The following is a 16,262-nucleotide window of genomic DNA, read 5'->3' on the forward strand; positions in this document are numbered from 1 at the left end:
CTGCCACATTGTCAGGACCATGGACCTCCCAGTGCGTCTCCCCCGTGCGCAGGGTCCACCGCCCCTCTGCGGAGACCGCATCACGTCCAGGTAGCAGCGATGACTGGGACAGACAGACATTTCTCATGAGGATACAAAAGCTGCAAGCGTCCGCTTTTGGATAAAACAGCATTCAGTAGAAAGCAAAAATACTAGAAATGCAAGGGAAAGAATTGACAGAAGCAACTGCATTTGAGATTCCCCTCCCCCTCCCCGAGATAGTTTATTACAAGGTCAAGGAGCAGGAATTAAGAACTTAGAGGATCTGAATTACCAGGTTGGCTAAGCTGGCTACATCAAGCTCCTAGCTAGGGCACATCCTTTGTCTATCACAACTTGGCTCCGTGCCGACAGGTGGCTCCAGCTGCCCAAAACTCCGGTGCAGGCCACGTGCTGGGCCTTGAAGCCGTAAAAGGAGAGATGAGTCATTTGTGTGTAGTTTTAAAAAAAACAACTCTCAGGAAGTTTAAAAAATTCTGAGCCAGTGGAACCAGATGTTTGAAAGAAGGCCGTCTTCCAAGGGCGCGAGGTCCCGTGGCCGCGGCGCTGCTTGCTGTGTGCTGGTTTCTCCACATCGCCTGGGATTAGCGAGGGGGCCGTAAGGGCACAGTTACGGTGGGAGGAGAGATGAGGACATCAGAGACTTCTGGAAACTGACGGAAGAACGTGATGAAGGGGTGCGGGCTCAGAGCCAGGGAGAGACCAACCAGAAATGAACCAATGGCCTGAGGACCACCCCCCCACCCTACCCCCTCCCCGGTTCCATGAGGCAACCCCAGGGCACCTGGCTGGCAACAACAGGGCCCTGACCGCATACCCTCCACCTGACCCCTCATCTTGCAGGGGCTGGCCATTGATTGCCTGGGGAGGGTGAACTTGGGGACCCCAGACAAAAGCAGAGGGCTCTGAGAGGCCGCGTGTGCTTCTGCCCTTGACCATGGCCTCTGCCCACAGAGTGCCCCGAGCCAGGTGCCCATCCCCCCACATGGCCAACTGATTTCCAAATGCTTCCCCAAAGAAAGAACTGACTCTGCATCAGCATCTCAAAGTAGTCCCCCCCCCCATGTGCCCCGCCCCCGACTCACACACCAGGACAGCTTGTGACATGGGAGGGAGAGGCCGAATCAGCAACCGGAGAAAGGATGCAGAGACAACATTGGAGAGAGAAGAGCAAAGAAAAAAGCAGAAACACCAGCATATCCCCGGAGAAAAACAGAAAAACAGGAGCGGGACGCTGTGGAAGGGAGCCTCCAGGGCCAGCTCCTGGCGGCTGAAAAAAGCCCCCAGGAGCCAGGATGGAATCCTCCGCTGAGGTGGTCGTCCGAGGAGATCTAGATACACAGGCAGAAAGACAAGCCAGCAGGAGGACGAGGAGGCGACTGGAGGCCCAGCCTGGGCTGTCCGCCCCCAAGGAGGCCCCCCCCCCCCCCGGCTCTGCCAGAGCCCAGGAAGCAGCCAGTCTGCCGCAGGGTGTGGGGCTGTGAAAACCCCGACCCGGTGGGGGCTGCGCCATCCATGGGCGGCCAGGGGTAAGTCTAAAGATACAGTCCTGGCCGGTGCCCACCCCCGCCGCGGCTCACTAAGCTAATCCTCTGCCTGCGGCGCTGGCACCCTGGGTTCTAGTCCCGGTCGGGGCGCCGGATTCTGTTCTGGTTGCTCCTCTTCCAGTCCAGCTCTCTGCTGTGGCCCGGGAGTGCAGTGGAGGATGGCCCAAGTGCTTGGGCCCTGCACCCCATGGGAGACCAGGAGAAGCACCTGGCTCCTGGCTTTGGATCAGCATAGCGGCCATTTGGTGGGGTGAACCAACGGAAGGAAGACCTTTCTCTCTGTCTCTCTCTCTCATTGTCTAACTCTGCCTGTCAAAATAAATTTTAAAAAAATTAAAGATACAGTCCCCTGGGGTGCCAGAGTAGAACAACAGCTCCAGGCTGTCTCCCTCCTACCCTATGCTGGGAGTTTTTAATTTGTGCTCCCTGACAAGACATCACAAAGCCTGAAGCCTTGGTGACCTGGCAGGAATGAGTGACGGAAGCAGACCGACCTCAGGTGACATCCAGACCCGGCATCGTGAGGCAACAGGGGCAGGTGGGGACTGGGGCTAATTGAAGAGCATGTCCCTTTCTAGGGGCAGCAGGGAGCTGTTGCCATGGAGTCACACACCCTCCCTTCTCCACGGACTCACGTCTACACCCAGCTCCACGCTCAAAGGGCCAAGTGCCCACTCGACATCACTGGGTCATTCCCCAGGGCTTGGTTGCCACAGCCAGGTCTGGGCCAGGCTGGAGCCAGGAGCCAGGAACTCCATCCTGGTCTCCCACATGGGTAGCAGGGGTCCAGGCACTCGGACCATCTTGACTGCTGCCTCCCCAGGCTCATTAGCATGGAGCTGGATTGGAAGCAGAGCAGCCAGGACAGACCGGCTCTGATACTCGGGTGCCAGTGTCACAAGCAGCTTAACCCACGGCACCACAGTGCCACCCCTGCCCCATTGCTTTAAAGAATAAGTAGATTCCACTGCATGTAAGAAGTCACGTGAAGAACTATGGAAGCGAACACATCACACTGTTAATGGTCATTTCCTTTGGGGAGTCAGCGGGATGGGGGACGAGGACCTGCGCTTCCTACTTTATGCGCTTCTGTATTGTTTGAATATTTTACAACCAGTTTTTATTCCTGGGCTTGATAGGGAGCCATTTAAAAATAAATAAAACACATCCACGTAACGAAACGCTATGTGGCAGTTAAATTTGTAGCCCAATAACAAATGGCAGTGAAAGATGTTAATAATATATTAAGTATAAAAGCTGATGACAGAATTCTATGGCCAGGAGGATTCTAGTTTAGCTTTCAAACCATGGTTGCAGGAGCGGCTCTGGGACAGGACACAGTGGGGTGCAGGTAAGACCTTGAGTCTGGGCACAAGGGAGACCTTGGCTTGGACTCGGAGTGGCTGCTGTTTATCATGAGGTTTTTAGCACAAACCTCTCGGTCTCAGCTTCCTTTACTGTAAAATGGGGCAGAGGGGCGGGTGCTGTGGCACAGCTGGTCAGGCCGCTGCTGGAATGCCCCGCATCCCACATCGGAGCGCTGCTTCAAGTTCCCGCCACTCCGCGTCTGATCAGCTTTCCTGCTAATGCACCCTGGGCGGCAGCAGACGATGGCTCAGGTCCTTGGGCCCCTGCACCCATGTGGGAGACCCGGATGGAGCTCCTGGCTTCAGCCTGGCCCAGCCCTGGTTATTGCAGGCATCTGGGGAGGAGCCAGTGGATAGATGTGTGTGTGTGTGTGTGTGTGTGTGTGTGTGTGTGTGTGACCCTGCCTTTCAAGTTGCTGAAAGTAACCATTTTCTTAACGGGGATGAGACAGTGCAGTGTCTAACCCTAGTGAAGTCTTCTGTGAGGACTATTGAAACAATTCCTGCCATCCCCGATGGGCGCACTGAGCTGCTCCACAGTATTAACTTTCTAACAAAATCTGAAAATCAGAATTACGCTGATCAAGGACATATGCCAAGGTGTGTTTCTCTCTGCTCATCAGTATCTTCCCAGTTTTTTGAACATACCTTTGCTTTTATACTAAAAATACATTTTAAAAAAATTGCCTCCAGCCACTACCCAACATCGTGGAGAGCCACACACAGGAGACCTTCCCCAGAAGGCGAGAAACAAGACCTGGACAGAAGACGCTGCACATCTTTATGCAAGGAGGCGGGAAACAAATCGTAATTATTGGGAAACAGAAGCAAAAGGTAGTGTCGTCTTCTTAGACGTTCCTTGGGCATCGGCTGAAAACGGTCTCCATTCTGTAAGGCTGCTGAGTACCCGTAAGTTTACAGACTTGAGGATGCCTTCCCGGGCGCCGGTTGGCATCTGTTAGCGAGGGGCTGGCAGCGGAGGGTGGTGGCCAGGGGCCACCCGGTGAGGCTGTACACACAGTCTGCACAGTCACTCAGGCTCCAGCCGGCATAGACCGCCTGTCTCTGGTGTACACCCCACAGGGCCGTGGACCCCAATCTTCATATTTGGCGAACAGCACAATCGCACTGTGTGAAAACGTTCATGTATTCGACAGAACAGTTGAAACTCACTGCGTCTCTGAAATACCTAGAAGACAAGGGCAGCTAGGATATCTTGCCTGCTGACCAGTCCAGCCGGTGAGGAACGAGATAGGCTCTCTCCCAGAGGATGGTGGCCTGACATTGGCCATGGCCTCCCTGCCAGTGACCTTGGTACAGTGGCCGTGAGGGGGCCGGGATCCCAGCCAGGGAAGGCTGGGGTGGCTCCTTGGAGGCCCACACTGGGTGGTACCCACCCTTGGCTGATATGTGAAGTTTGGCCTTGTGCCCGCTGGGGACAGGCAGGGGGAGTCCAAATGACAGGCAGAGGTGGGGGCCTCCCCAGGAATTCTGACTCAGAGGGCCTCTGGAGACCCCAAGAATTTATTTTCAAGATTGTATTTATTTATTTGAGAGGCAGAGTTACAGAGAGATGGAAAGACAGAGAGAGAGGTCTTCCATCTGCTGGTTCACTCCCCAGTTGGCCGCAACGGCCGGAGCTGCACTGATCCAAAGCCAGGAGCCAGGAGCTTCCTCTGGGTCTCCCACATGGGTGCAGGGGCCCAGGCACTTGGGCCATCTTCTACTGCTTTCCCAGGCCATAGCAGAGCTGGATCAGAAGTGGAGCAGCCAGGGCTCAAACCAGCGCCCATATGGGATGCAGGCATCACAGGTGGAGGATTAACCTACTGTGCTACAGCACTGGCCCTAGGAATACTTTTCTTTTTAAAAAGCTTCTAGATTAGGGGGCTGGTGCTGTGGTATAGCAGATAAAGCTACTGCTTGTGATGCCAGCATCCCATAGGGGCACTGGTTCGAGCCCCGGCTGCTCCACTTCTGATCCAGCTCCCTGCTAATGTGCCTGGGAAAGCAGAAGATGGCCCAAATGCTTGGGCCCCTGCACCCATGTGGGAGTCTCAGAAGAAGCTCCTGGCTTCGGCCTGGCCTAGCCCTGGCTGTTGTGGCCATTTGGAGAATGAACCAACAGGTGGAATATTTCTAACTCTGCCTTTCGAATAAACAAATATTTAAAAAAAAAAGTCTCAGATTTTATCCTTGATGATAAAAGTACAAATGCTTATGTGAAAGGCTACTTTTTTTTTTTAATGGTAAAACCTTGACTGTCACAGAAATATAAAAGGAACATATGTTTAGTGCTTTTTAAGCTCATCAATTAATGCGAGGGAGCCAGCCAGTTGTCACAGCTGTCTTCAGAGAACCACACTTCTATAGGCAATCACATATGCTGAGAAAAATTTACAGACACAAAGCTCCGTGGGCAGAGCCATGATCATGGGCACCGCGCCGGACGCAGCCGACCTGTGTGGCCATGGGCAGAGCCACCTGTGCCCAGCAGCTTCCCTGGATGGTACGGGGCGAGGCTGGGGTCAGGAGACCCAGCAATGCTTCCTATTTTGAAGCCCTTTTCAAGTTCCCCGAAACCTGCTTTAAAAACAACAACAGAAAGCCCAGGGACCAGCCACGTGGTGTACATGTCAGGTAAAGCCGCCGCCTGCAGTGCCGGCATCCCATATGGGCGCTGGTTCGAGTCCCAGCTGCTCCACTTCTGATCCAGCTCTCTGCTGTGGCCTGGGAAAGCAGCTTGGGCCCCTGCCACCTACACGGGAGACATGGATGGAGTTCCAGGCTCCTAGCTTGAGCCAGTATGGCCACTTGGGGAGTGAACCAGCGGACAGAAAAATATCACCCTTTGTTAAGTCTGCCTTTCAAATAGATAATAAATCTTAAGAAAGCACAGGGGCCAGCGCCGCGGCTCACTAGGCTAATCCTCCACGTGCGGCGCCAGCACCACGGGTTCTAGTCCCGGTTGGGGCACCAGATTCTGTCCCGGTTGCTCCTCTTATAGTCCAGCTCTCTGCTGTGGCCCGGGAAGGTAGTGGAGGATGGCCCAGGTCCTCCTAGGGCCCTGCACCCGCATGGGAGACCAGGAGGAAGCACCTGGCTCCTGGCTTCAGATTGGAACAGAGCCGGCCATAGCAGCCATTTGTGGGATGAACCAATGGAAGGAAGACCTTTCTCTCTGTCTCTCTAACTCTGCCTGTCCAAAAAAAAAAAAAAAAAAAAAAAAAAAAAAAAAAAAAAAAAAAAAGAAGGAAGCACAGGAATATAGGCCCATAAGCACCAAGTTTAAAATAAGGACAATAAATCAATAAAACCAGAACTACATGAGGTTAAATCTGACTCTCCGGATATGTTTGTCAGAGTTTATCAAGGTTTCTGACACACTTTATTCCTCCACATGCAAACTAATATTTTTAAGGCAAAATGGGATCACACAGCACACTAGCAGTTTGCGTTTCATGTTTGGCTGTACACTGCAGACACAGCTTCATTACAGATGTCATTTTTCCCACTGTTCTTTCATTCCTTTTTTAATGATTATACTTGCACACTAAAATGTCAAGCTCTGGGTTTTGAAATTTTTAAATAAGTTCATTTATTTATTTTCCTGCATTTGAAAGGCAGAGGGAGAGAGGCAGGGAGGGAGGGAGAAGAGAAAGAGGAAGAAAGGCAGGGTGGGGGGGGAGGGAGAGAGGGAGGCTGGTTTTCAATATGATGGTCAATTCCCCAAATGTCCGCATAAACCGGGGTGGGGCCGGGCTAAAGACAGGAGCCAGGAACCTCATCTGGGTCTCCCACGTGGGTGGCAGGGGTCAAGCACTTGTACAGGATGCACTAGCAGGAAGCCGGGTCCGAGGCAGAGGTGCCGGGGCTCGAACTGGCGCTCTGCTATGGGATGTATCTCAGCTTGGCGGCTTAGCCTGCTGTGACACAACACTCACCCCCCAAGTTTTATTTTTAACTCTTGCTACGGAAATAATTTCAAGCTTATAGCTAAACTGCTAAAAGCAACAGTACAAGGAACATCCATGTGCCTTTTACTCAGAATCCCTAGTAACACTTTAAAAAAAATGGGGGCTGGCACTGTGGTTTAGTGGGTAAGCTGATGCTTGCAGAGCCGGCATCCCATAGGGGCGCCAGTTCGAGTCCCGGCTGCTCCACTTCTGATCCAGCTCTCTGCTATGGCCTGGGAAAGCAGAAGATAGTTCAGGTGATGGTTTCCTAAGAGCCATGTGAGAGACCCGGATGGAGTTCCCAGCCAACTCCTTGGGCCCCTGCACCCACGTGGCAGACCCAGAAGAAGGGTCCTCGCTTTGGATTGGCACAGCTCCGTTACAGCCATCTGGGGAGTGAACCTGCAGATGGAAGACCTCTCTCTCCCTCTCCCTCTTCCTCTCCCTCTCTCTCTACCTCTCCTTCTCTATGTAACTCTGCCTTTCAAATAAATAAATCTTTAACAACAACAACAAAAATTTATGGGGCTGCCGCTTGAGAGTCGGCATCCCATATGGGCGTCAGTCAGAGTCTCAGCTGCTCCACTTCCCATCCAGCTCTCTGCTATGGCCTGGGAAAGCAGTAGAGGATGGCCCAAGTCCTTGGGTCCCTGTGCCCACCTGAGAGACCTGGAAGAAGCTCCTGAATCCTGGCTTTGGATCGGCACAGCTCTGGCCATTGCTGCCATTTGGGGAGTGAATCAGCGATGGAAGACCTTTCTCTGCCTCTCAAATAAACAAATCATCAAAAAATTTATTTCTTTGAAAGAAAGAGTTACAGAGAGAGAAGTAGAGACAGAAAGCGCTTCCATCCACTAGTTCACTCCCTAAATTGCTACAATGGCCAGAGCTGAGCCAGGCTAAAGCCCAGAGCTTCATCCCAGTCTCCCATGTGGGTGCAGAGGTCCAAGCACTTGAGCCATCTTCTGCTGCTTTCCCAGGAGCATTAGCAGGGAGCTGGATCAGAAGTGGAGCAGCTGGGTCACAAACTGTCGCCCATATGGGCTGCTGGCATCACAGGTGGTGGCTTTACCTGCTGCACCCCAGCACCGGCCCTCCTAGTAACACTTTTATCCCATTTGCAGCCTTTCTCTTTCCCCGTCCCACCACCTGTGCACACATAATTGTTTTACTTCTCCTTGAAGATACATACAAGGGCACTTCAAAAAGTCCCCGGGGGTGGAAGCGTGGCCTTGCAGTTGAGACTCCAGTTAAAATGCCCACAGGACACCTGGGTTCAAGACCTGCCTCCAGCTTCCTGCTCCCGCACACCTGGGGGGCTAGAGGCGATGGCTCCAGGGACTGGGTTCCTAAGAGCCGTGTGACACCTGATGGAGTTCCCTGCCAACCTCAGTGCTGGCTGTCCTGGGCATTTAGGGAGTGAACCAAAGGTGGGGGTGCACTCTCATGCTCTTTCCCTGGATGTGTGACTCATTGTTTAAGTTCATGGGAAAATCGGGTAAGTTTATATTTTGGTGAAAAAAAAATTTTGTACTCTGGGACCGGTGCTGTGGCATAGTAGTTTAAGACTCTGCCTGTGGTGCCGGCGTCCCATATGGGCACTGGTTTGAGCCCCGGCTGCTCCTCTTGCAATCCAGCTCTGAGCTTATGACATGGGAAGGCAGTGGAGGATGGCCCAAGTGCTTGGGCTCCTGCACCCATGTAGGAGTCTGGGAAGAAGCTCCTGGCTCCTGGCTTCTGCCTGGCCCCGCTCTGGCCATTGCAGCCATTTGGGGAGTGAACCAGCAAATGGAAGACCGACCGACCTCTCTCTCTCTCCCTCTCTCTGTAACCCTGCCTCTCCAATAAATAAATTTTTAAAAAAAATTTTAACTCCATGCATAGTTTTTTTCATAATATATTTTCCATGAATTTACTAAAGACCGCTCATACTATCATGGCCCTCTACCCGTAAAGGCGTCAGAAGTGTTTTTAGCAAGAGCAGAGATCGTCTCTTACTTAACCTCAGTGGGGTTCAGTCACTCGAGCGCTGCTGCTTTCCTCTACTTTGACATTCAAGTTCCGGTTTTCTCAGCTGAACCTGTCACGTCCTTCTACACCCCACCCCCATATGGGGCCCAGGAGAGAGTCAGGGATTGCATTTAGTTCTCACGTCACCTTGTCACCTTAGCCTCTTATCTGGAACGTGCCCATCGCTTTTCTTCGTCTTTTATGGCATTGGCATCTTGGAAGAATGCAACCAACCACATCCTCTCTACCCCCTCCCCCCAGCCCAGGTGCTTTTTTAAAAAATAGAAATAAAAATTCGCTTCTGTCTGACGTCTCCTTGTGTCAGCTTCTGGTTTTCCATTCTTGGCCATAACAGTGCACAGACCACCCGGGATCTGTCTCAGGGCAACACAGCCAGCCCAAGACGTCCATCTGTTGTTTGATCACCCAATGAGGGAGCTGTCCAATGTCTCACTGTGGAACTGCTGGACTGTATTAGTCAGCCAGCAAATACGTGAGGGAAGCTACTTGGGAAGGAAATATTTACTCCGGCTCATGGTTTTGGAGGCTCACAGTCGAAGATCCAAGGTCCCCACTGGTTGGGTAGAACAGGAACAGCTGGTGGGGAGGAAGGATCACATGGGGAGGCAGGATGCAGAGAGAGAGGCGGGACCCAAATCAGCTTTTATAACCAAGCTTCTTGCTGAGGCCACGCCCCCAGTGACCTGAGGCCCTTCTGCCAGGCTCACCTCCTGAGCACCAAGATTGGATCAAGTCTCTACCCTCCCAGGACCACCGACTCAGGGAGCCAAACGTTCCAACCACGTCATTCTGCCCCCGGCTCCCCGAAATGCAAGTCCTCCCCATACACAATCGTTTCAGAGTCTTGACTCATTCCAGCATCAGCTCACGAGTCCTCGGCCTCATCCAAGACTCAAATCAAACTCCAGCGGCGAACCTGTAAAACTCCAGGTGATACACTCCCAAGATGGGACGGCAGGACAGGCGCAGGGCATGCAGTTCCGTTGCGGAAGGGGAGGCAAGGAAAACAGGAAGGATCCATCAGCCCCGGGCAAGACCAAAACTCAGCAGGGCGGCGTTGGATCCTGAAGCTCCCTGTTCAGCGTCCTTGGGCGGTGGGGGCAGGGCTCCCGCTGGCTTGGGCAGGACCACCCCCATAGCTCTGCTGGAGGCAGGTTGCAGTCTCAGCTCTGAAACTCCCTCCTCCCTCATTGTCCAAGACAAACCTTTGAAACCTAGATGGAGGCCTCCTCACCCACAAGGTTTTGTTGGCCTCTGCACACGCAGCAGCTTGGTAGCATCCCCAGGCTCCCCCGGCACCTGCTCACAACTCACCCTGCTGCTCCCCTTCTGGGGTTTCCACCACGTATCGCCCATCAGGGGCCCCAGCCCTGCAGCACAGCTCTGCCTGGCCTCCCAGGCTTTCCTTTGAGACTTTGGTGGAAGCCACCAGGGGCCCGCTAGCTCTTAACACGCCACACACCTGCAAAAGCAGTATCTCACCTGCGTGCTCCACGCGCCAAGCTCTACTGACAGCACCAGCCACACCTGAGCCACTGGAGGCAGCAAATGCTGTCAGCCCACAAGCGCTTCCTGGCTGACGAAGACGAAGGGGAAACAGATTCTGGGATCTCGGACAAGCGGCGGTCTCAGGAAGCAACTCAGGGGGAGCCGCAAAGATCCCATATGCCTTTGGGGGCTTGGTTGCCTGGTCTTGGCATTAGCACACAGTCCCCCTCACCTGCTCTCCCTGTGTAACTAGGAGTCCCCCCCCCCCCTCCCCGCCAACACACACACGCACCCATCTCTAGCACGCTTTCTCTTTGCTCCATCCCCTGGCCAGGCTGCGAAATTTCTAAATCTTTCTGCTCTGCTCCCTTTGGCTCCTGACTCTCACTAGAAGCTTTTTTTTTTTTCTTTTTAGGCATAGTGGACAGTGAGAGACAGAGAGAAAGGTCTTCCTTTGCCGTTGGTTAACCCTCCAATGGTCGCCGCGGCTGGCGCACTGTGGCTGGCGCACCGCGCTGATCCGATGGCAGGAGCCAGGTGCTTCTCCTGGTCTCCCATGGGGTGCAGGGCCCAAGCACTTGGGCCATCCTCCACTGCACTCCCGGGCCACAGCAGAGAGCTGGCCTGGAAGAGGGGCAACCGGGACAGAATCCGGCGCCCCTACCGGGACTAGAACCCGGTGTGCAGGTGCCGCAAGGCGGAGGATTAGCCTAGTGAGCCGCGGCGGCGGCAACACTAGAAGCTTTTCTAAGGGCAGCAGTCATGCCCGTGCTGCAGCCCTGAATGCTCTCTGCTGCCTCCAAAGCGCCCCAGCCAAACAAGGCCGTCCACAGCTTCAACTTCAGCCTCCCCCATAGTCTCAGGAGAGGGACTCGATCCAGCCAGGCTCCTCGCCAGGGTGCCCTGTAACCAGTCCCCCACAGAATCCTCGTCGCTGTCTGACACCCCAGCAGCAGGCCTCTACCATGCACAGCTGGCCTCGTGCATCAGAATCACCCGCAACGCGAAGCCGACAGCAACCCCGGCTCTCCCAAGCCTCCAACCCCTCCCCCATTGGCAGGTAGGGAAATGACCTCATTCCCAGCCCTGGCACGCACAAACACCTGAGAGGAGCTACTCAGGAAACAAACCAGATTCGTTTTGGCTCACCGCTTTGGAGGTTCACAATCCGAGACGGGGCAGGCCCCCCTTGGCGTGGCTGCACAGCCACGGAGGAGCACAGGGTCGGGAGGCGGGGCTTCGTGGCGAGCCGAGTGCAGAGGGGCGGGGCTCTCGTGGCTTTTATAACCAATCCTCTCACAGGCCCTACCTTCCCCGGGCACGCTCACCACGTGTGGCTTACGTCTCCCCTCCCAGGGCCCTTAACTGATGGCGTTGAAGTCCCGCCGGAGTTTGGGACCTCTTCCCGTGGCGGCCAAAGCGTGCAGTTTCTTCGCCTCCTTCATGACTAACGAGCCGGCTCTGGGGGACACTGGGAGGCCGAGAAACATCCTTCCTCCTCAAGCTGGTGCCCTGGGGTTAGCAGCCATTCCGGAATCTTCACTGATGGCCTGTGTACAAAAGGTGATCTTCTAGAAACAGCACCCCCACTGCCTCGGGTGACCCCCCAAGCCCACTGTCAGCCGCGCCTCTCTCTTGTCCCCAGGAGCTCATTATTATCCGGAAGTCCCCTTCTGAAGGGTTTATAAGTCATCGCCCTACTTAAATATTTCTGTGCTTAAACAGTCGCAGGTTTGGCCACCCAGAGCCCCTTCGAGCTATGCCCACATCTTGCTGACACCCGTCAAGGTTGCTTTGGCTTGGTCCCTCAGGTTCTGGCGTAAGGAGAAGTCCCGGGCTCACCTCCTGCACCCACCCTGCCTAGGGAATAGCACCGCCAAGATCCAAGAACTCCTGGAAGGTTTCTCCCCTTGCCCTTTTCAGCTAAGCTACGAAGCAAAAGCACGTACATACACACGAGCCTGCGCACATACGACACACACCGTGCAAATATACACCCACGCGCAGGCGTGTGTGCAGCGTGTGTGGGCACGTGCTCTGGGACCATGCGTCTGCACCTGGAGCTCCAGCTCCATGCGTCCCAAGTCCCAGAGGCAGCCCTAGGGGGCTCCCGCGTTACAGGAGGCAGGAAGAACCCGTGTAGGCTCATCAGAAGAGGAGAAACGCAGCCCCAGGGTGTTCCCAGGGGGTGTGATCACTTCTAGATCATTGGCTGGAAGAACTGTCCAGGACCAAGACAAATAAAGGAGAACTTGAAGACTTGAACCATCAGTCGTCCCAGTCGGAAAACAGAAAAACAAAATGGCGGATCAAGAAAGAAGACACATGAAGCATCTTGTGGAAGTTTGTGGAAACGCTCATTATGCAAGGCCATGCATGGAATGCGAAGCTTCTCCCCCCTGCCCTTTCAAGGATTTCTTTATTTGAAAACCAGAGTTATACAAAGAGAGGAAGAGACAGTGAGATCTTCCATCCACCGGTTCACACTCCAAATGGTTGCAACAGCTGGGCTGGGCCAGGCTGAAGCCAGGAGCCAGGAGCTTCTTCCGGGTCTCCCACGCGGGTGCAGGGGCTTAGACACTTGGGCCATCTTCTATTGCTTTTCCCAGGCCATAGCAGAGAGCTGGATCAGAAATGGAGCAGCCAGGACTCAAACTGGTGCCCATACAGGATGCCAGTGTCACAGGCCATGGCTTAACCCAGCGAGCCACAACGCTGGCTCCTCTATAAACCTTTTGAAGCACCCTCATACACGTGGAAATAAATAAACGAAAGGTGTTCACCTACACTGATCATTCAAACAAATGGAAACAACAAATCCCTATTTTTTTCTTCAGCAGTGTTTAAGTCATAGAAACTAAAAAGGAATCAACTTAAGTAGAGGCATTCGCTGCAAAAGCTGACCTGAGGCTGGGACATTCAAAATGCATGTACGTGTGTGTGTGTGCGTGCGTGCATGTGTGTTTGCTGCACAGACTTTGAGCGCCAGCATCTTTCAAAACAACCCATGGCACGGATGGTGTCGGCCACCAAACACTCAGCCCCTCTGTCCCGCCTCCCACGTCCCCAGGGCTCCCCCCTTTCCCTGCCCCTAGGCAGGTGTGCTGGTTGTGCCTGAGGGTCCTCTCACCAGGGGCTGGGCTGGGCTGTGCTGGCACCAGGTGCTCGGTATTTACTGAATGGGGGAAAGCGCAGCGGCTGAGCAGGTCCAGGCAAGTCAGAGAGTGGGAGGGAGCGCTGCAGAGGCTCCGCACGCAGGGAGGGGCTGCGAGAGTGAGACCTGAGGGGCCAGTAGGGGCTGGGAATCCAGGAGGGAGAGCATGGATCACCATGGGCCTTGCACCTGCTCAGGTATCCCAGGATGCAGTGGTGGGATGCACGGGAAAGGTGGTGCAGAGGTGGGCGGAGCAGCAGGTGACAGTGCTGAGAGGAGAGCCGTGGCCGCCACCCCATTCAAGAAGGCAGTGCTGTAGCCCAGGAAGAGTCCCTGGGTCCCGCCCGCCTGGGACAGCTCCATGGCAGATGCCTTGGTGCCTCCAGGTCCTCCTCTGACACCCTTGGGTGGCATTCGGGGAGGAAGGAGCCCCTGCCCCCTGGGAGGTCTTCATGTACAATCTGAAAGGGGCAGAGGCCCATGGGCCACCCACGGGCTGCCCACGGGCCAGGTGGACCCCCACGGCTGGGAGGGACATTCGTGTGGAAGAACAGCCTTCTGGGCAACTGTGTGACTTTACCTTGGGCAGAGACTGAGCCGGGTCCTTCAGCCTGCCCTTCACTCACTCACTCATTCATTCATTCATTCACACACAGTCCTGGGCACTGCCTCTGTGCTGGGGGTGGGATCCAGACGCCCTGGGGGAGGGGAGCCAGTCTTCCAGAGCGAGAGCAGGGTGGGCCTTGCAGAGAGGGTGGCCCCCGGCCGAGCACCCAGCAAGGGCTGCCCAGGACCACAGGGAGGAGGGCCCTGGCGGGGGTGGGGGTGGGGGTGGGGGAGAGGAGAAGCGTGAGGAAGGGGCGTTTGGGGAAGACGGAAAGGGTGGGAGCTTGAGGTCAGGCCAGGTGCGGCGCTGTCCCGGGCAGTGCATGGCCTTCATGGCTGCACATGCGGCCCTGTTGGTTGGTGACCCTGAAGCCGGTGGGGAGTCGAGCTACATCCTGGTAGTGGGTGTGACACGGGGGGGGGGGGTCTAGGAGCAGGGGGCACGCATAGGACCTGAGAGTTTCCCTCCAAGGCATCCAGAGAAGCATGGCGGGGTGGAGGGGGCGGGGGGGGGGCGGGGAGCGCTGGCATTTCTCTGCTTCCCTGGACTTCCAGGGAGCTGGGGGTCTCACTTTATTTTTAGCTCAAGACCATCTGCTTGTCACTCCCACCGGGTGGGCCAGAGTCTGAGAAATACTGGGAGTGAACATATGCTGCCCTCGCTGGGGTGGGGGTGAGGGTGGGGGTGGGGGACTGGTGCTGGTGCCAGGAGGGGTGAGGCCCTCTGTGCCAGGGGCCAGGGCCTCCAGTGGCACTGGCAGCACCAGGGACAGCCACGGCAGTTCAGTCCTTGGGGGTGGGGAGCCCTGCCTGGAGCCTCCCCCATGCGAGTGACACCTGCCATGCACACCTGCTGAGTCTTGAATCACACAGTCACGGCTTCGCACCCAGAGCCACCGGGGGCCGCCCGCTCTCCTAAGGCAGGTGTCTGTGGCAGGTGGCCACACTCTCGGGACAAGTCCCTCCCTCCCTAGCAGAGACGCCCCCCACCCCCAGCAGATCAAGGGCTGGAAAATTCTCCAAACGGCCCCCTCTGCCTCCCCACCCAGGATCTCACCATCCTTGAGGTCATGCTCACCGGCGAGCATGAAGCACTGTGGGAGAAAAAATTAAAAGGTGCCCTTGTCTCGCCGGCCGGCCACATGAACAAGGCCTTGTCCACCCCCAGTGGATTTGCTGTCGAAAATGATGCAGCAGAGGAGACTGTCCAGACTTTGCAGCCGTTTATACAAGGAGCCTGCGTTTAGCAACACTCAGCTTCGTTTTATTATTGCATTTTACGAAGTTACCAAGACAACTGGGGCCAAAGCATGGAACCTTGACGTCGTGCGCCATGAAAATTTAATAAAGCATCCTTAAAGGCTTTTAAGAGGTGGGAGGGGGGAGGCCTTGTGCACGTGGGGCCTCTCAGGCTTCCAGGAGCCCTGTCGGGGCTGCTCCAGGTGGCTTCTGTCTGTTGTGCGTATTCAGACCTAACGGGCACTTCCGGGGATGCTTCTGGGGGAGGGGCGGCCCCTCATCGAGCCCTTGGCCTCCCATGGGATCAGAGAGAGAGGTCCTAGTTCATGATTGCCCCACAGAGCACATACAGACTGGGCCTCCTGTGGGCTTTCCACTGGGACGCGAGAGACACCGCAGGGAAGATGTCCCCGCTGCTGCCACTGTCCCGGAGGGGCCTTGGGGAGCCAGGGCGCGGGGCAGACCTAGCTGGACTCCGAGCACACACTTTCCTGTTGGAGGGGGTATGTCCCAGGAGCCTCCCGGTGAGGCTAAGCTGCCCCAGGGCTGCAGAGACCCCCCCACTCTGCTCTCAAGTGAGACTCAGAGCCAAAGTGCTAGGAACAAGGAACTCATCAGTGAGTGTGTGTGTACGAGGGTGTGTGTGGTCTCCCAGTCACACCAAAATCACGACTTCTGGTTTCTGGAGATGGAGGCCACTGAGTGGACCGTCCTGTTGGACTCCTTGGTGCCTGGGGACAGAAGACACGTGGTGGGGGTGGGGCGGAATTCAACCCAGCACATGGGGAAGTCTCTCACCTCCATCCCGCAAAAATGTCCACCTGGCGAGGTGGGT

At 55.3% G+C, this 16,262-nt stretch overlaps 1 protein-coding gene across 3 annotated transcripts in view; it reads right to left on the reverse strand.

Annotated features, from left to right (window-relative positions):
* Positions 1–226: 226 nt before the first annotated feature.
* TTLL11 (tubulin tyrosine ligase like 11) overlaps positions 227–16,262 on the reverse strand; it is a 271,423-nt gene continuing 255,387 nt past the window's right edge. For all 3 annotated transcript variants that reach the window (XM_051855633.2, XM_051855651.2, XM_051855655.2), the window contains one exon: positions 227–11,978. In XM_051855633.2, coding sequence (XP_051711593.2) covers positions 11,968–11,978 — 11 coding nt within the window. In that variant the 3' untranslated portion in view covers positions 227–11,967. The remainder of the gene's footprint in view (positions 11,979–16,262) is intronic.

This window comes from Oryctolagus cuniculus, chromosome 1 (genome assembly GCF_964237555.1).
Source record: "Oryctolagus cuniculus chromosome 1, mOryCun1.1, whole genome shotgun sequence".
NCBI lineage: Eukaryota > Metazoa > Chordata > Mammalia > Lagomorpha > Leporidae > Oryctolagus > Oryctolagus cuniculus.